At 42.4% G+C, this 20,400-nt stretch overlaps 1 protein-coding gene across 1 annotated transcript; it reads right to left on the reverse strand.

The window, feature by feature from the left end:
* Positions 1 to 1,266: 1,266 nt before the first annotated feature.
* On the reverse strand, positions 1,267 to 19,874 carry LOC138663966 (oocyte zinc finger protein XlCOF22-like). Its single transcript, XM_069750356.1, has 7 exons — positions 19,831 to 19,874; positions 6,260 to 6,409; positions 5,951 to 6,130; positions 5,744 to 5,867; positions 3,914 to 4,011; positions 3,623 to 3,713; positions 1,267 to 2,419 (listed from the first exon to the last, which is right to left on the reverse strand). Exons 1-7 carry the CDS (start codon positions 19,855 to 19,857, stop codon positions 1,377 to 1,379), a joined length of 1,713 nt encoding a protein of 570 aa, XP_069606457.1. The 5' UTR covers positions 19,858 to 19,874; the 3' UTR covers positions 1,267 to 1,376.
* Positions 19,875 to 20,400: the final 526 nt, after the last annotated feature.

The raw sequence follows: 20,400 nt of genomic DNA on the forward strand, positions 1-20,400 counted from the left end.
CACTTTGCAGAGCACTGTGTCAGATCAGCGATCAGACAGGAAGTGTAGAAAGCTTCTCAGCGCCTGCTCTCAGCAGGCACTGACAAGCCACCTCCCAGCAGGACCCCGTGGCCATCTTGGATCCAGGGGCCTGCATGGAGGAGGCCCTCGGAATAACGCAATCACATCGCGTTGTTCTGAGAATCTCAGGGAAGCACGCAGAGAGCCCACTCCCTGCACGATGCTTCCCTATGCCACCAGAATGCTGTGATCTTGTTTGATCGTAGTGTTCCAGGGGTTAAAGTGTTGTGACCGGTCCGTGACCGCTCCTGGCACATAGTGCCGGGTGTCAGCTGTGATAATCAGCTGACACCGGCCGCAATTGGCAGTGCTCCCCCCGTGAGAGCGGCTGATCACGTATGACGTACTATCCCGTCTAATGTCAGAATGGGGTTAAAGAATTCCGTGATTTATTTGTACCAAGAGATTTTGGTGGAGGTGCAGTGGAAGAGGTTTCAATTCTCTTCTGTCAAGAAACGCCTTATGAACTCAAACTTAAATACACAAAGTTCTATCTGTCTCACCTGAAGGTTACTGCTGACATCCGATTTCATCCAATCTTATTTCTTTGAAACATCTTGGGAGGTGCATCACTGACTGGAGTAGAGGCGACTGGGTAGAACATCTCATCAGGGATGCTAAGTATGGTTGTGACTTATCCTGGGGGGGAGCGGGAGTGTCTTGGCCCCTCCACAATTTCTGTTTGATCATACCCTGAGAGGCACTGTATCCTTTTTGTACTAAACTAGTTGTAATTGGAGGAAACTGCATTATGCAGATTAATCACTTTCCTTATCAATAAAGTGGACTTTAGCAGCATTTTCTTAGTCCAGAATTGTCATTGCTATCTTTGCTCCAGGAGCAGTATCTGATTGCTCAGCAAGATAAATTCGGTAGTGGGATGGACCTATGCGTTTTTGGTGGCAAGCCTTATTTATGGTCCATGAATCCATAGGTCTGTCCCGCTATATATTTTATCTTGCTGACCAGTCAGTTTCTGTTCCTGGATAATTTTAATGGTTAAATAAAAGTCAAGTTTTATATATTTACCTGGAATGATGACAGCATGACAGAATGTTGGGACATAGCCCTGACCTGCTAGGTCAGCTCCCCTAAATCGGGGCAGTCCAGCTGGATCCGGGATGGTTAAGAGCTATGTTCGTTGCAGAAAAATGCCTCATTTTACTCCTGAATTTCTCATTCACTCTCAGTTTCCTGTTAGAATTTTTCTTTAGTGAAGACAGACTTTCCAGCTCACAGAGTGAGGAGATGATAGTTGCTGCTCATAAAAATCTATGGTGAGGTTATATTGAAATCACTTACACATAAAATACGAGTTACACTTTATTGCTATGATTACCACATTCTGAAAATAGTTTCTCCTTTGTGTGATTTCTCTTATGTCTAACAAGACGTAATTTCTCTGCAAAACATTTTCCACATTCTGAACAAAAAAATGGCTTCTCCCCTGTGTGAATTCTTTGATGTCTAACGAGACCCAATTTCTCTGTAAAATATTTTCCACATTCTGAACAAAAAAACGGCTTCTCCCCTGTGTGAATTCTCTGATGTGCTAGAAGAACAGATTTACTACAAAAATGTTTCCCACATTCTGAACATGAATATGGCTTCTCCCCTGTGTGAATTCTCTGATGTGTAACAAGATGTGATTTTTCTGTAAAACAAATCCCACATTCTGAACATAAAAATGGTTTCTCCCCTGTGTGAATTCTCTGATGTCTAACAAGATGTGATTTTTCTGTAAAACATGACCAACATTCTGAACATGAAAATGGCTTCTCTCCTGTGTGACTCCTCTGATGTCTAACAAGATCTGATCTTTGGAGAAAACATTTCCCACATTGTGAACATGAAAATGACTTCTCCCCAGTATGACTTTTCTGATGTCTAACTAGCTGTGATTTATCGTTAAAACATTTCTCACAATCTGAACAGGAAAATGGCTTCAGCTGTACAGGAAGTCTTTGACGTGTTACAAGATTTGATTTATCGCTATAACTTTTCCCACATTCCAAATCTAAAATTGGCTTCTCTCTTGTTTGACTAAACTCCAGTCTATCGAAATGTGATTTAGTACTATGATGTTTCTCATAATCTGGAAAGGAATACAGCTTCTCCCCTGTGATATCTCTTTGATGATCATCACTCTTTCTGGGACTTTCACTTTGCTTAGCAGTCTTTGATGAATCTGATAATCGGACATATATAAAAGGATTAGATGATAGATCTTTGTTGGGAAGAGTTGATGGTAAGTCTGGAATAATGGCTTTCTCTTCATATGTATGTTGTGTGATACCACAATCATCGCCTTTAAAATCTGAAGATATCACATATCTCCCTGACCACCTGACACAATCATCTGTCAAAAATAAAACTGTATTATTTTTTAATAATTTAACTTTACAATTATATAAAATATGTATAACATTTTTATATAGAACACTTCCATAATAAAGTAATTTTAGGTGGTGTCCATCTCACAGCCTGTCTGGAAAGTATGGATAAAGAGAATGAATCTTGCCTATCATCAAGTACCGTATTTACTCTTGTATAAACCGACCCCAGTATAAGCCGAGACATCGAAATTTGCCTCGAAAAAACTGGGAAACCGTATTGACTCGAGTATAAGCTGGGTATGCATTGTCCCCTAATCCTTATTCTCGTATGCATGGTTACTCATCCCCATCCTGGTATGCATGGCTCGTTATTCCCATCCTTGTTTGCATGGCTCCTTATTCCCATCCTCCCATGCATGGCTCCTTATTCCCATCCTTGTCTGCATGGCTCCTTATTCCCATCCTTGTATGTATGGCCCCATAAAAAAGCATGAAAAAAAACATCCTACTTACCTTCCCTGCGTGCCCTCGCAGCATCTCGTTCCAGTGCCAGCAGCTCCTGCGGCCGAGCGATCACGTGTCCCCGCTCATTAAGGGAATGACTATTCTCCTCTCTCCACACCTATCGGAGTGGAGAGAGGTGAATATTCATTACCTTAATAAGTGGGCACCCATGATAGCCTGGCAGATGCTTTGAAGCCGGTGATTGCTGCTGACACTGTGCGCGCGCTATAAGACCAATGAATTTTCTCTGCAAGTGCAGTGAATATTCATTTCTTTTTAGCAGCGGACACAGGCTTTAGCTGCAGCCGCCGGCTTCTGCCTCCGGTCACCCATTGCTCCGACACTCTCCGTCCCCCGCTGTCTTCTGGGACAATGACTTGTGTGGAAGCTGAGGGGGCATTTTCAGCACACATAAATGTGCTGAAAAACCCAGCTTATACGGTTAATATTTTATTAGTAGGAATATTTAGTTATAGTTTTCGCAATGATCAAAGATACATACTACATTTTAAATGTGCAGGCATTTGTGAACCCTACAACTCTGTGTCCATGGATTTAATTACAAATATAAGCTTTGATACAAATAATCTTTCTTGGGACTAGGAAGACAGAATATACACTAAACAACTGAAAGAACACACATTGGAAAAGAACGTAAAATTGTAGTAGCCAGTATCTGAGAACAATCTGTGACATCTCAGCATTTAGTGGACACTACTCACCTGGGTAGTCGTATATAGGAATCTCCTCTTTACACCGCACCTCACTACTCACATATGTCTCTGTAGTATTAATATGGGTCAGATCTTCACCCTAAAACAAATATTGTAAAAGTCACAGACAGATGGAGAAGTCACATCTATGATCATCTCTAATCCTGCCATCTCCACTGTTCTCATTACACAAGTATAAAACATATAATACTTGTGGATAAAACAAGACTGAACACAAGACCTTCACAGCCATCTACACACATCATAGAGGAGATCTCATGACACCTTCTGTCCATCTACCTGATGATCTCGAGGAACATTGAGAATTTCTTGTTCACATTCCTGTGGAAGAAGAGGACGGGGACATCTCTCTGGTGTTGTCCTCTTACTGGATAGAACTGGAGAAAACACATACAGGAAACTAAATTCATTCTTTATATACAGTTAGGTCCATATATATTTGGACAGAGACAACATTTTTCTAATTTTGGTTATAGACATTACCACAATGAATTTTAAACAAAACAATTCTGGTGCAGTTGAAGTTCAGACTTTCAGCTTTCATTTGAGGGTATCCACATTAAAATTGGATGAAGGGTTTAGGAATTTCAGCTCCTTAACATGTGCCACCCTGTTTTAAAAGGGACCAAAAGTAATTGGACAGATTCAATAATTTTAAATAAAATATTCATTTTTAGTACTTGGTTGAATACCCTTTGTTGGCAATGACTGCCTGAAGTCTTGAACTCATGGACATCACCAGACGCTGTGTTTCCTCCTTTTTGATGCTCTGCCAGGCCTTCACTATGGTGGTTTTCAGTTGCTGTTTGTTTGTGGGCCTTTCTGTCTGAAGTTTAGTCTTTAACAAATGAAATGCATGCTCAATTGGGTTGAGATCAGATGACTGACTTGGCCATTCAAAAATATTCCACTTCTTTGCTTTAATAAACTCCTGGATTGCTTTGGCTTTATGTTTTGGGTCATTGTCCATCTGTAGTATGAAACGGCGACCAATCAGTTTGGCTGCATTTGGCTGGATCTGAGCACACAGTATGGCTCTGAATACCTCAGAATTCATTCGGCTGCTTCTGTCCTGTGTCACATCATCAATAAACACTAGTGACCCAGTGCCACTGGCAGCCATCCATGCCCAAGCCATCACACGGATTCCGTCGTGTTTTACAGATGATGTGGTATGCTTTGGATTATGAGCTGTACCACGCCTTCGCCATACTTTTCTCTTTCCATCATTCTGGTAGAGGTTGATCTTGGCTTCATCTGTCCAAAGAATGTTCTTCCAGAACTGTGCTGGCTTTTTTAGATGCTTTTTAGCAAAGTCCAGTCTAGTCTTTTTATTCTTGATGCTTATCAGTGGCTTGCACCGTGCAGTGAACCCTCTGTATTTACTTTCATGCAGTCTTCTCTTTATGGTAGATTTGGATATTGATACGCCGACCTCCTGGAGAGTGTTGTTCACTTGGTTAGTTGTTGTGAAGGGGTTTCTCTTCACCATGAAGATAATTCTGCGATGATCCACCACTTTTGTCTTCCGTGGGCGCCCAGGTCTTTTTGCATTGATGAGTTCACCAGTGCTTTCTTTCTTTCTCAGGATGTACCAAATTGTAGATTTTTCCACTCCTAATATTGTAGCAATTTCTCGGATGGGGCTTTTCTGTTTTCGCAGCTTAAGGATGGCTTGTTTCACCTGCATGGAGAGCTCCTTTGACAGCATGTTTACTTCACAGCAAAACCTTCCAAATGCAAGCACCACACCTCAAATCAACTCCAGGCCTTTTATCTGCTTAATTGAGAATGACATAGCGAAGGGATTGCCCACACCTGTCCATGAAATAGCCTTGGAGTCAATTGTCCAATTACTTTTGGTCCCTTTAAAAACAGGGTGGCACATGTTAAGGAGCTGAAACTCCTAAACCCTTCATCCAATTTTAATGTGGATACCCTCAAATGAAAGCTGAAAGTCTGATCTTCAACTGCATCTGAATTGTTTTGTTTAAAATTAATTGTGGTAATGTCTATAACCAAAATTAGAAAAATGTTGTCTCTGTCCAAATATATATGGACCTAACTACAGATAATTATAAGATGGAGGGGTTTAGTCCTTTCTATTACCTGGTGACGTGAGGGGCTGGGGAACCTCCATCATGACATCCTTATACACATCTGTGTGTCCTTGTACATACTCCCACTCCTCCATAGAGAAATAGACGGTGACATCCTGACACCTTATAGGAACCTGACACATACAATAATATTGTTATCCGCCTGATCCCTTCATAGCATTACTGTATAATGTCCCAACATTCCCAGCAGTGTCACCTCTCCAGTCAGCAGCTCAACCATCTTGTAGGTGAGTTCTAGGATCTTCTGGTCATTGATGTCCTCATGTATCAGGGGGTGAGGTGGGGGCACCGCGATTGGGCTCACGGGTCTTCCCCAACCCTCAGACACAGGGGCCTGACAGTGCTCACTACAGGTCTTCTTCACTACTGTGTAATCCTGGTTATGGAGATGCACATTAATAAATCTCACAACAGACATTTCCAGATTCCTCACCCCTCCAATTCTGTCCATCTGCTATTCTCATAGATAAGAATGATGTAATGGGACGTCATCAGAATCTCTCACCTCTCCAGTAAGCCGGAAGAGGATCTCTAGTGTGAGGTGTAATATCCTCTCCGCCATCTTGTCCCTGTCCCTATCCATCCTTAATGGGTCAATTAGAAAAAAATTATTATATAAAAGATCTCCACCGAGAGGATCCAATATTGTAGGGACCTAAACGGGGAGAAGATGATCTGATGTAACATCATAAAGAATCTCATGTAATAACAAAATTACAGAAGATATAAAGTGTAGACGTCATAATCACTGATCATACTTACTGGCATCACCACTGCAAACATAGACTGACAGAGTCCATTAGAGCATCAGCATCGGAGTGGTGAGAGATTTAACATGTATTTAGATGTTTTATTCAACAGCTTTACACTTGTAAATCCTAACTTGACATGAGCAAATCAAATCTGTCTAAAAATTCATAAGCAATTCAGATTCAATAGAACACAATTTTTTTGCAATCTATTTACTTGAATTCAGCAAAATGGCAGCCACATAGCCACTAATTTTTCTGGATTCTTTTAAAGGCCGGGAACAGATTCAAAAATAAAAATACGGTACTTTGACATTCACCTGTTCCACCTCTTAACCTCATAACCTGGTCCCTTTCAGGCTCCCTCCATCCAGGTCAGTACTTCTTTTCTTTTGCCGCTGATTAGACCTCAAGCAGTGTCATGGTGTCACCTGACACCTAGTGATGTTGCATTGAAGAATAAAGGCAAAATTGAGAAGGCCATAACCGAAAGGGATGGAGCCAGTGATGGACTGAGTGGGGACCTGTGGCCGGACAGTTTTTTTTTTTTAAATTATTACCGTATTTTCTAAATGTTTTTTCGAGGAATTGGGGCACATTAAACTCACAATAAATAAATGTGATGCAAATCGAATTTCATGTCTAAATTCAAGAAAAAGAAAACATTGACATTTCAACAGATTCACTAATTTCTAGTCCTAATCCACTGGTTCCCAATTAGTTATACACAGAACTATAGATGTTTGTCTTTCTCTTCAAATGGTTTAGAAATAAAAAATAAAAATAAAAAAAAGACACACTTCTGTTCACTGTGATTCCATATGAAATCGCTGTCTCCCCAATCACTTCAGTGAAGATTTGAATAGGTAACGCCAGTTTATTTGTGACAGCAATGCAAGAAACATTGGCTTTCTCACTTCTGATTTGCACGAGAGTACAGCAGTGTGCTGTGATTCATTTTTTGTGGTCTGAGGGTATGTCTGGATCCGATATTTATCAAAGACTTGGTGTACAGTATAGAAAAAGTGTTTTGCCGTGAAGAACTTTGTATGAATGAATAGAGAAGTTCAAGGAAGTTCACACAAATTAGATCGTGATGAAGAAATTCGGTGGTTTTAACGATGCTACTCCCTGTGAGCAATCTGAAGTATTACAGGAACCATTTCTATATAAAGTCCGGCTGGTTTATTTCAGTCCCCATAAACCACATCACAGGAAAACTTAAGTACAGCCTTTGTACTGCAAAAGTGAAACATAAAGCAAACAGTCCATACAATAGTCCGGGCTCGCCCACTAGGATTAGAGTCCAGCTTCTTAGTCCTTTTGCAAAACCACACAATCCTGAAGGTCTAGTGACCTTCATACACAGAAACATGTATCAGATATACAGGTCCCACTTTACAGTGTGAACCACATCCAGGGGCTGGAGATATGATGAGCAGCCTACCCACCCTGACTCTTCAGCTGCTCACAATTAGAACTGGGCCTAAGATGGCCGATTAACCCCTCTTAGTACTATGTGTACTAGAGCATTGCTCCAGGCTTATATCACAGAGGATATGCACCTCTGAGATACTTATCTCCTATCCACTATGTGTCCGTCAGTGACCTTACGTAAACTGATTTTGTTGGATAGGCAAGTGCCAGTGGATTATGTCTCTTCAAAGAAGTCCCGGGAGGATGAAGATTCACATCTATGAGGAGGTGAAGACAGTGATGCATAATGGGCATAATGACCATCCTTACGTTTGGAGGAAAAAAGGAGAAGCTTGTAACCCTAAGAACGCCATTCTAACTGTGAAACACAGGGGTGACAGCATCATGTCGTGGGTTTCTTTTGCGCCGGGAGGGACTGGTGCACTTCACAAAAAAGATGGCATCATGAGAAAAGAAGATTATGTGGCAATACTGAAGCAACATCTAAATACATCACACAGAAAGTTACAGCTTGGGCAGAAATGGGTTTTCCAAATGGACAATGACCCGAAGCACACTGCCAAAATGGTAAAAAAGTGGCTTCAGAATAGCAAAGTCAATGTTTTAGAGTGGCAATAACAAAGCCCTGATCTCAATCCTATTGAAAATTTATGGGCAAAACTGAAAAGGCAGGTGAGAGCAAGGCGACCCAAGTCATTCAAGTTAAGGGCAATGGTACCAAATACTAATGAAATGCATGTAAACTTTGACTTTGCTTTAAGTAATAAAAATGCCTTAAAACATTCTCACTCATTAATCTGGCATTTGGCAAATATTAATAATGGTTTTTGTCCTCCTCTCCTGGGAGTTTGTAGCTAACTCTCCCAAACCCTATGTGAGATTATAACTTCCCAGCGGAAGGTCATAGAGCAGTGGTTCTGGTGGCATCGAATCCGACCGGGACCCCATTAAGGTACCGTCACACATAGCGACGCTGCAGCGATACCGACAACGATCCGGATCGCTGCAGCGTCGCTGTTTGGTCGCTGGAGAGCTGTCACACAGACCGCTCTCCAGCGACCAACGATCCCGAGGTCCCCGGTAACCAGGGTAAACATCGGGTAACTAAGCGCAGGGCCGCGCTTAGTAACCCGATGTTTACACTGGCTACCATCCTAAAAAGTAAAAAAACAAACGCTACATACTTACCTTCTGCTGTCTGTCCTCGGCGCTCTGCTTCTCTGGTCTGGCTGTGAGCGCCGGGCAGCCAGAAAGCAGAGCGGTGACGTCACTGCTCTGCTTTCCGGCTGACCGACGCTCACAGCCAGAGCAGGAGGAGAGCAGAGCACAGCGCTGGAGGACAGACGGCTGTAGGTAAGTATGTAGTGTTTGTTTTTTTACTTTTAGGATGGTAACCAGGGTAAACATCGGGTTACTAAGCGCGGCCCTGCGCTTAGTTACCCGATGTTTACCCTGGTTACCAGCAAAGACATCGCTGAATCGGTGTCACACACGCCGATTCAGCGATGTCTACGGGGAGTCCAGAGACGAAATAAAGTTCTGGACTTTCTTCCCCGACCAGCGATCTCCCAGCAGGGGCCTGATCGCTGCTGCCTGTCACACTGGACGATATCGCTAGCGAGGACGCTGCAACGTCACGGATCGCTAGCGATATCGTCTAGTGTGACAGTACCTTTACACTTGGAGACCAAACATGAATTTGCTACCTGGCTTCTACTAGCCATTTTGCATATCTACCCATGCTGTGGTTCTAGAATGGATTAAGACCCTGGAAGGCGTTTGGCCCATTCCAGAGATCTAAAAAATATAACAGCTGAGTGGCTAATATGTGCAATAATTCCATATTCTCCTTAAATCTCCTTACAAAATCCTATCTGATTGCAGGAAGTTTGAATGAAGCAGTCACACAGTGTGGACCTCACAGGTGGTCATCCTGTATGAACCTGGATACTAGCTGGAGGGGATGGACCACCTGCTGAGGCAGGTGTCCGGTTACAGCTGTTACCTGCCATTTAAATCCCCCCATTTTCTGCACACCTCTCTTGGTATTGTAGTCCATCCATTCCTTTAATAATCTTGGCTGCACTTGTCTGTACCCGCTGTAGTTCAGCTTTGTCCTTCTTAGACACCGAAGATCTAAACTGTATGGAGTATTCTAAATGTGGCCGCACTAATGACTTGTATAGAGGCAAAGCTGTATTCACATAATGAGAATCTGTTCCTGTTTTAATGCATCCAATTATTTTATTTGCCTTGGTAGCAGCTGCAGGGCATTGGTCACTAAAGTTGAGTTTGCCGTCCACTCACACGCCTATTGTTGTACCACTTAGTACATAATTCTACATTTTATTTCCTAGCTTAAGTTTGTGACCTTATATTTAGCTACATTAAACTTCAGTTGCAATTTCTAAGCCCAAGCCTCCAGCTGACAAAAATCCATCTATAATATTTATCTCCTCTGTGTTGATGACCTTAGCTTAGAAAGCTAAGTATCAGTTGTAAATATTGTAATTTTATTCTTTGTTATTTTTTTCATATAATTTAATTTTATTGAGTAATTTTACTCTTTATTAGAGATGAGCGAACATCATCGGCTTCATCCTTATTCGGCAAGCTATAGCACTTTCGAAGAAGCTGCATCGGGAACCTTGATACCTGTAACGCTCCCGATAAGCAGCTACATGTGTCGTGGCTGTGTGACAGTCACAACACACAAGCTTTCCATGCTTGTGTTGTGACTATCACATAGCCGCATGACATGCAGCTGTGGCGCCGAACAGCTGATTATCGGGAGCGCTCCAGGTATCCGGGTTCCCTCTGCAGCTTCTTTGGTAAGAGCTTTAGCTTGCCGAATAAGGAAGGAGCCGACGATGTTCACTCATGTCTACTCTTTATGACCCTTACAAGATGATTAGTAAATATGTTAAAAAGAAAAGGATGCAATACTAACCCCTGGGGTACCATACTGTTAACTGTTGCCCAATCAGAGTGTGCACCTTCAATAATAAGCCTCTGCTTCTTAACCCTCCGTCACATACAACTGATCTGACAGGCGCTTCTCTTTTACTTTCATTTCTCCTTCCTCACCAGATTGTGAGGAAATCCCCTCCCTCCAGGTAGTCTCCTGTCTCTTGAAGGTCTGTGAAACCTGATATCACAGTTGGATTTCAGAGCTTCAGGGGAGAGGATATAGCTGCACAGATCTCTCAGGCTCATTGTATGTGAATACGTCACATTCAGTAAGGTTGGTATTTTATGTTTTTATTCATCACAATAGTTTATTTAGCTTGTTTTATGAATGTATAGCACAAAATGTGAGGATATTTCATAGAAATAAGGGAGATTTTATAAAAGAAAGTGTGCTGCTCAGGCATATACAGTAGTTCCCTAACATATTCCTTCTCTTGCTTCAGATTATCTGCTGAAATGGAGAGGAAAATGTACAATTTATCCAAACAACTTGATGTTGAGGAAGTAACAAACATGCTGTTAGATGATAGAGACCTCACACTGAATGAGGATTTAGGAGAGGAAAGTGAGATTGATTCTCATGATGAGGTGGAAGAATGTGTCCTGGATTCTGAAACAGAGCAAGATGGTGACAGTGGTGAGGATGAAGAAGTTGGATCATATTATATTGGAAAAGATAAAAATACTAAATGGAACAAGAAGCCATTCCAGAAAAAACGTAGGGAACCTTTAAACATTATTACTCACCTTCCTGCAGTAATAGGAACTGCACGTAATGCAAAAACTGCAGTTGAATGCTGGAACAGTATATTTACAGATGACATTCTGGACTCTATTGTCACATATACCAACCAATATATAGACATTATAAAGGACAAGTACATCTGCAACAGAACCATCAAGCCCACAGATGAAATAGAACTGCGTGCTTTTTTTGGATTACTGTACCTTGCAGGAGCTTATAGGGCAAATAGACAAAGTTTGGAGGAACTTTGGGGTAAAGATCGGGATGGAGTTGAAAAATTTAGCCTTGTTATGTCCATAAACAGATTCAAGATTCTAATTCGTTGCCTTCGGTTTGACGACAGAACTACCCGAACCGAACGCAAAACACATGACCGACTTGCTCCAATTCGTGATATATTTCAAAGATTTGTTGTAAACTGTAAACAAAGTTATTACCCTGGAGAGAATCTCACTATTGACGAAATGCTCCCTGGTTTTCGTGGTAGATGTGCCTTTCGTCAATATATTCCATCAAAGCCAAACAAATATGGAATAAAAATGTATGCCCTTGTTGATGCCAGTAAGACCTACACTTACAACCTGGAAGTTTATGCAGGAAAACAACCAGAAGGTCCATACTGTGTGAGCAACAAATCCATTGATGTTGTAAAAAGACTGGCTGAACCCTTATTTGGATCGGGTTGCAATATTACAGCTGACAATTGGTTTACAAGTTGTGATCTGATTGATTATCTGAAAATTCAGAAGCTGTCATATGTGGGAACTGTAAGAAAAAACAAAAGGGAATTGCCGCCACAGTTTGTAAGTGTGAAAGAGAGACAACAGTACAGCAGTATGTTTGCATTCCATAATGGAAAGGCTTTAGTTTCCTATGTACCACATGCCAAAAAAATCGTACTTCTTCTATCAACACTTCATGATGATGCTGCCATCGATCCTGGGACTGGGGCAGAAAAAAACCCGGAGATAATTACATTTTACAATGCCACCAAAGGGGGTGTGGATACAGCAGATCAGATGTGCTCCACTTTCAACGTCAGCAGAAACATCAAACGCTGGCCAATGGTCATATTTTTTGCTATGTTGAATTTGGGTGGTATAAATTCACAAGTAATTTATCTTGAAAACAAGCTTGAACCACTCCGTAGACGATTGTATCTGAAAAAATTGGCCCATGAACTAGTACTTGGAGAGCTACGCAGGAGAAGCGTGAAAACAATCGGTATCCCCTCTCGCCTTCAAGTTCAGCTCAAAAGGTTCCGCCCAGAAGATGATGGTGAAAAGTCACCATCTGCACCACCTCACAAAAGAAGGAGATGCACCACCTGCCAAACGGAACGCGGAACCAGAAGGCTTTCAAATTATGAATGTCTCAAATGTCATAAAGCAATTTGCCTGACACATGCAAAAATGGTGTGTAATTCTTGCTATTTGCTCTGCAAGTGTGACTTTTCTGGGGAAACCTCAGCATCTACTTCTGATTGAATATGTTTCTAATAGTACTTAAGGTACCTTAAAATTAAGTTTGTGTTCAAAAATTTTCTTTGTACATTTTTTTGAGAGAGTCGAACTGGGGACTATTTGGCGGGAGTTTTGAAAAGTTTGTATTTCATAGTTATTAGTTTTATGTTAAGTAAATGGTTTTTTTTGCAACTGATTATGTGTAGTCTCTTTTATTACATCCCTATGAAGGTCACTGATCACTTTTAGAGCACTGAAATTGCAAACATTAGATATTATAGGTATTTTTCCAGCAGGCGCCTGACAGGCACATTGTATGTGAACTCGTTAGTCCGAATATTGTATGTGACGGAGGGTTAACATTGAGTCCATTGTTAAACCTATTAAACATATTTTCTCCTAGTCCCATTATTCTCATTTTATGTACTAGCCCTTAATGTGGCACCGTATTACAGTAAATGCATTTGAAAAGTCCATATACAGTACAAACCAAAAGTTTGGACACACCTTCTCATTTCAAGATTTTTCTGTATTTTCATGACTATGAAAATTTTTAATTCACACTGAAGGCATCAAAACTAAGAATTAACACATGTGGAATTATATACTTAAAGAAGTGTGAAACAACTGAAAATACGTCTTATATTCTAGGTTCTTCAAAGTAGCCACCTTTTGCTCTGATGACTGCTTTGCACAGTCTTGGCTTTCCCTTGATGAGCTTCTAGAGGTAGTCACCGTAAATGGTTTTCACTTCACAGTTGTTCCCTGTCAGGTTTAATAAGTGGGATTTCTTGCCTTATAAATGGGGTTGGGACCATCAGTTGTGTTGTGCAGAAGTCTGGTGGATACACAGCTGATAGTCCTACTGAATAGACTGTTAGAATTTGTATTATGGCAAGAAAAAAGCAGCTAAGTAAAGAAAAACGAGTGGCCATCATTACTTTAAGAAATGAAGGTCAGTCAGTAAGAAAAATCGGGAAAACTTTGAAAGCGTTCCCAAGTGCAGTGGCAAAAACCATCAGGCGCTACAAAGAAACTGGCTCACATGAGGACCGCCCCAGGAAAAGAAGACCAAGAGTCACCTCTGCTTCTGAGGAGAAGTTTATCTGCGTCACCAGCCTCAGAAATAGCAGGTTAACAGCAGCTCAGATTAGAGACCAGGTCAATGCCACACAGAGTTCTAGCAGCAGACACATCTCTACAACAACTGTTAAGAGGAGACTTTGTGCAGCAGGCCTTCATGGTAAAATAGCTGCTAGGAAACCACTGCTAAGGACAGGCAACAAGCAGAAGATACTTGTTTGGGCTAAAGAACACAAGGAATGGACATTAGACCAGTGGAAATCTGTGCTTTGGTCTGATGAGTCCAAATTTGAGATCTTTGGTTCCAACCACCGTGTCTTTGTGCGACGCAGAAAAGGTGAACGGATGGCCTCTACATGCCTTGTTCCCACTGTGAAGCATGGAGGAGGAGGTGTGATGGTATGGGGGTGCTTTGCTGGAGACACTGTTGGAGATTTATTCCAAATTGAAGGCATACTGAACCAGCATGGCTACCACAGCATCTTGCAGCGGCATGCTATTCCATCCGGTTTGCGCTTAGTTGGACCATCATTTATCTTTCAACAGGACAATGACCCCAAACACACCTCCAGGCTGTGTAAGGGCTACTTGACAAAGAAGGAGAGTGATGGGGTGCCACGCCCTCCACAGTCACCAAGCCTGAACCCAATCGAGATGGTTTGGGTTGAGCTGGACCGCAGAGTGAAGGCAAAAAGGCCAACAAGTTCTAAGCATCTCTGGGAACTCATTCAAGATTGTTGGAAGAACATTCCCGGTGACTACTTCTTGAAGCTCATCAAGAGAATGCCAAGAGTGTGCAAAGCAGTCATCAAAGCAAAAGGTGGCTACTTTGAAGAACCTAGAATATAAGACATAATTTCAGTTGTTTCACACTTTTTTGTTAACCCCTTTACCCCCAAGGGTGGTTTGCACGTTAATGACCAGGCCAATTTTTACAATTCTGACCACTGTCCCTTTATGAGGTTATAACTCCGAAACGCTTCAACGGATCCTGGTGATTCTGACATTGTTTTCTCGTGACATATTGTACTTCATGATAGTGGTAAAATTTATTTGATAGTACCTGCGTTTATTTGTGAAAAAAACGGAAATTTGGCGAAAATTTTGAAAATTTCGCAATTTTCAAACTTTGAATTTTTATGCAATTAAATCACAGAGATATGTCACACAAAATACTTAATAAGTAACATTTCCCACATGTCTCCTTTACATCAGCATAATTTTGGAACCAATTTTTTTTTTTGTTAGGGAGTTATAAGGGTTAAAAGTTGACCAGCAATTTCTCATTTTTACAACACCATTTTTTTTTAGGGACCACGTCTCATTTGAAGTCATTTTGAGGGGTCTATATGATAGAAAATGCCCAAGTGTGACACCATTCTAAAAACTGCACCCCTCAAGGTGCTCAAAACCACATTCAAGAAGTTTATTAACCCTTCAGGTGTTTAATAGGAATTTTTGGAATGTTTAAATAAAAATGAACATTTAACTTTTTTACACAAAAAATTTACTTCAGCTCCAATTTGTTTTATTTTACCAAGGGTAACAGGAGAAATTGGACCCAAAAAGTTGTTGTCCAATTTGTCCTGAGTACGCTGATACTCCATATGTGGCAGTAAACCACTGTTTGGGCGCATGGGAGAGCTCGGAAGGGAAGGAGCGCAGTTTGACTTTTCAATGCAAAATTGACAGAAATTGAGATGGGACGCCATGTTGCGTTTGGAGAGATACTGATGTGCCTAAACATTGAAACCCCCCACAAGTGACACCATTTTGGAAAGTAGACCCCCTAAGGAACTTATCTAGAGGTGTGGTGAGCACTTTGACCCACCAAGTGCTTCACAGAAGTTTATAATGCAGAACCGTAAAAATAAAAAATCATATTTTTTCACAAAAATTATATTTTTGCCCCCAATTTTTTATTTTTCCAAGGGTAAGAGAAGAAATTGGACCTCAAAAGTTGTTGTCCAATTTGTCCCGAGTACGCCGATACCCCATATGTGGCAGTAAACCACTGTTTGGGCGCATGGGAGAGCTCGGAAGGGAAGGAGCGCCGTTTGACTTTTCAATGCAAAATTGACAGGAATTGAGATGGGACGCCATGTTGCGTTTGGAGAGCCACTGATGTGCCTAAACATTGAAACCCCCCACAAGTGACACCATTTTGGAAAGTAGACCCCCTAAGGAACTTATCTGGATGTGTGGTGAGCACTTTGACCCACCAAGGGCTTCACAGAAGTTTATAATGCAGAGCCATAAAAATAAAACAAAATTTTTTTCCCACAAAAATTATTTTTTAGCCCCCAGTTTTGTATTTTCCCTAGGGTAACAGGAGAAATTGGACCCCAAAAGTTGTTGTCCAATTTGTCCTGAGTACACTGATACCCCATATGTGGGGGGGGAACCACCGTTTGGGCGCATGGGAGGGTTCGGAAGGGAAGGAGCGCCATTTGGAATGCAGACTTAGATGGAATGGTCTGCAGGCGTCACATTGCGTTTGCAGAGCCCCTAATGTACCTAAACAGTAGAAACCCCCCACAAGTGACACCATTTTGGAAAGTAGACCCCCTAAGGAACTCATCTTGATGTGTTGTGAGAGCTTTGAAGCCCCAAGTATTTCACTACAGTTTATAACGCAGAGCCATGCAAATAAAAAATATTTTTTTTTCCACAAAAATTATATTTTAGCCCCCAGTTTTGTATTTTTCCAAGGTTAGCAGGAGAAATTGGACCCTAAATGTTGTTGTCCAATTTGTCCTGAGTACGCTGATACCCGATATGTGGGGGGGAACCACCGTTTGGGCGCATGGGAGGGCTCGGAAGGGAAGGAGCATCATTTGGAATGCAGACTTAGATGGATTGGTCTGCAGGCGTCACATTGCGTTTGCAGAGCCCCTAATGTACCTAAACAGTAGAAACCCCCCACAAGTGACCCCATATTGGAAACTAGACCCCTCAATGAACTTATCTAGATGTGTTGTGAGAACTTTGAACCCCCAAGTGTTTCACTACAGTTTATAACGCAGAGCCGTGAAAATAAAAAATCTTTTTGTTTTCCCACAAAAATTATTTTTTAGCCCCCAGTTTTGTATTTTCCCAAGGGTAACAGGAGAAATTGGACCCCAAAAGTTGTTGTCCAATTTGTCCTGAGTACGCTGATACCCCATATGTTGGGGTAAACCCCTGTTTGGGCACACAGGAGAGCTCGGAAGGGAAGGAGCACTGTTTTACTTTTTCAACGCAGAATTGGCTGGAATTGAGATCGGACGCCATGTCGTGTTTGGAGAGCCCCTGATGTGCCGAAACAGTGGAAACCCCCCAATTATAACTGAAACCCTAATCTAAACACACCCCTAACCCTAATTCCAACGGTAACCCTAACCACACCTCTAACCCTGACACACCCCTAACCCTAATCCCAACCCTATTCCCAACTGTAAATGTAATCTAAACCCTAACCCTAACTTTAGCCCCAACCCTAACTGTAGCCCCAACCCTAACCCTAACCCTAGCCCTAACCCTAGCCCTAACCCTAACCCTAGCCCTAACCCTAGCCCTAACCCTAGCCCTAACCCTAACCCTAGCCCTAACCCTAGCCCTAACCCTAGCCCTAGCCCTAGCGGGAAAATGGAAATAAATACATTTTTTTTTATTTTTCCCTAACTAAGGGGGTGATGAAGGGGGGTTTGATTTACTTTTATAGCGAGTTTTTTAGCGGATTTTTATGATTGGCAGCCGTCACACACTGAAAGACCCTTTTTATTGCAAAAAATATTTTTTGCAATACCACATTTTGAGAGCTATAATTTTTCCATATTTTGGTCCACAGAGTCATGTGAGGTCTTGTTTTTTGCGGGACGAGTTGACGTTTTTATTGAAAACATTTTTGGGCACGTGACATTTTTTGATCGCTTTTTATTCCGATTTTTGTGAGGAAGAATGACCAAAAGCCAGCTATTCATGAACTTCTATTGGGGGAGGCGTTTATACCGTTCCGCGTTTGGTAAAATTGATAAATCAGTTTTATTCTTCGGGTCAGTACGATTACAGCGATACCTCATTTATATCATTTTTTTATGGTTTGGTGCTTTTATACGATAAAAACTATTTTACAGAAAAAATAATTATTTTTGCATCGCTTTATTCTCAGGACTATAACTTTTTTATTTTTTTGCTGATGATGCTGTATGGCGGCTCTTTTTTTGCGGGACAATATGACGCTTTCAGCGGTACCATGGTTATTTATATCTGTCCTTTTGATCGCGTGTTATTCCACTTTTTGTTCGGCGGTATGATAATAAAGCGTTGTTTTTTGCCTCGTTTTTTTTTTTTTTTTCTTACGGTGTTTACTGAAGGGGTTAACTAGTGGGACAGTTTTATAGGTCGGGTCGTTACGGACGCGGCGATACTAAATATGTGTACTTTTATTGTTTTTTTTTTTTATTTAGATGAAGAAATGTATTTATGGGAATAATATTTTTTTTTTTTTTTCATTATTTTGGAATATTTTTTTTAATTTTTTTTACACATTTGGAAAATTTTTTTTTTACTTTTTTACTTTGTCCCAGGGGGGGACATCACAGATCAGTGATCTGACAGTTTGCACAGCACTCTGTCAGATCACTGATCTGACATGCAGCGCTGCAGCCTTCACAGTGCCTGCTCTGAGCAGGCTCTGTGAAGCCACCTCCCTCCCTGCAGGACCCGGATCCGCGGCCATCTTGGATCCGGGGCTCGAGCAGGGAGGGAGGTGAGGAGACCCTCGCAGCAACGCGATCACATCGCGTTGCTGCGGGGGGCTCAGGGAAGCCCGCAGGGAGCCCCCTCCCTGCGCGGTGCTTCCCTGCACCGCCGGCACATCGCGATCATCTTTGATCGTGGTGTGCCAGGGGTTAATGTGCCGGGGGCGGTCCGTGACCGCTCCTGGCACATAGTGCCGGATGTCAGCTGCGATAAGCAGCTGACACCCGGCCGCGATCGGCCGCGCTCCCCCCGTGAGCGCGGCCGATCGGCTATGACGTACTATCCCGTCCAGGGTCAGATAAGCCCAGGGCACCTCGACGGGATAGTACGTCTAAGGTCACAGAGGGGTTAAGTATATAATTCCACATGTGTTAATTCATAGTTTTGATGCCTTCAGTGTGAATTTACAATTTTTATAGTCATGAAAATACAGAAAAATCTTTAAATGAGAAGTTGTGTCCAAAGTTTTGGTCTGTACTGTAGATAACATCCATGGTATTACCCAGGTCCATTCTGGAACTTACTTCCTCATACAGGTTGACCAGATTAGTCTGACAGGACCGATCTCTCATAAACCCATGTTGATGCTGGGTCATAAGGTTATTTTTATTGAAATGCTCCAGCATAGCTTCTCTTAGGAAACTCTCAAAGACTTCATGTTTTATATTATGTTCTAGTCCAACATCAAACTCCATCTCCAAGGGAAAGAGAAAGCGTCATCTGTCCCCAAACCAGAGCGCCCTCCCCTGTATACATGAGCACAGCCAGCGTTCTATTACTGTACATATACACATGGCAGAGCTGGGGGCACTATCTCCGGGAATGGAGGGGTTACTGCCCCCTGCCCCCTGCCCCCGCCCAGTAATGAGGAATCTCCAGCACCTACCTCCACCTGCAGAGCCGCACACCACATATATGGCTGCTCTGTGCGCACAGGACCTGTGATGAGGTCACAGGAGGGGAGGAGCCAGGGGTCACATGATCAGGGGCCTCAGTGTCTGCAGGACTCTGTTGTGCTGGTTGTCATGGTGCTGGATGAGGGGAAGTTTCTGTGTGGGGTCAGGAGGGGGTTACAGGGTGGATGTAGCAGAGCCGTGTGTGTACGAGGTGTACAGAGCGGAGCCGTGTGTGTACGAGGTGTGCGGAGCGGAGCCGTGTGTGTACGAGGTGTGCGGAGCGGAGCCGTGTGTGTACGAGGTGTACGGAGCAGAGCCGTGTGTGTACGAGGTGTACGGAGCGGAGCCGTGTGTGTACAACGTGTATGGAGCAGAGCCGTGAGTGTACGAGGTGTACGGAGCAGAGCCGTGTGTGTATGAGGTGTACGGAGCGGAGCTGTGTGCGTACAACGTGTATGGAGCAGAGCCGTGTGTGTATGAGGTGTACGGAGCAGAGCCGTGTGTGTATGAGGTGTACGGAGCGGAGCCGTGTGTGTACGAGGTGTACGGAGCGGAGCCGT

The sequence above is a fragment of the Ranitomeya imitator genome, chromosome 2 (genome assembly GCF_032444005.1).
Source record: "Ranitomeya imitator isolate aRanImi1 chromosome 2, aRanImi1.pri, whole genome shotgun sequence".
NCBI lineage: Eukaryota > Metazoa > Chordata > Amphibia > Anura > Dendrobatidae > Ranitomeya > Ranitomeya imitator.

Excerpts from the sequence above, each read along its gene's own strand:
- LOC138663966 (XM_069750356.1), bottom strand. The coding sequence starts at position 19,857 with ATGTGGTGTGCGGCTCTGCAGGTGGAG. Across the intron at positions 6,131-6,259 it reads TCTTCCGGCTTACTGGAGAG|GATTACACAGTAGTGAAGAA; the intron begins GTGAGAGATTCT and ends CTCCATAACCAG. Across the intron at positions 2,420-3,622 it reads TCCTATATACGACTACCCAG|ATGATTGTGTCAGGTGGTCA; the intron begins GTGAGTAGTGTC and ends TATTTTTGACAG.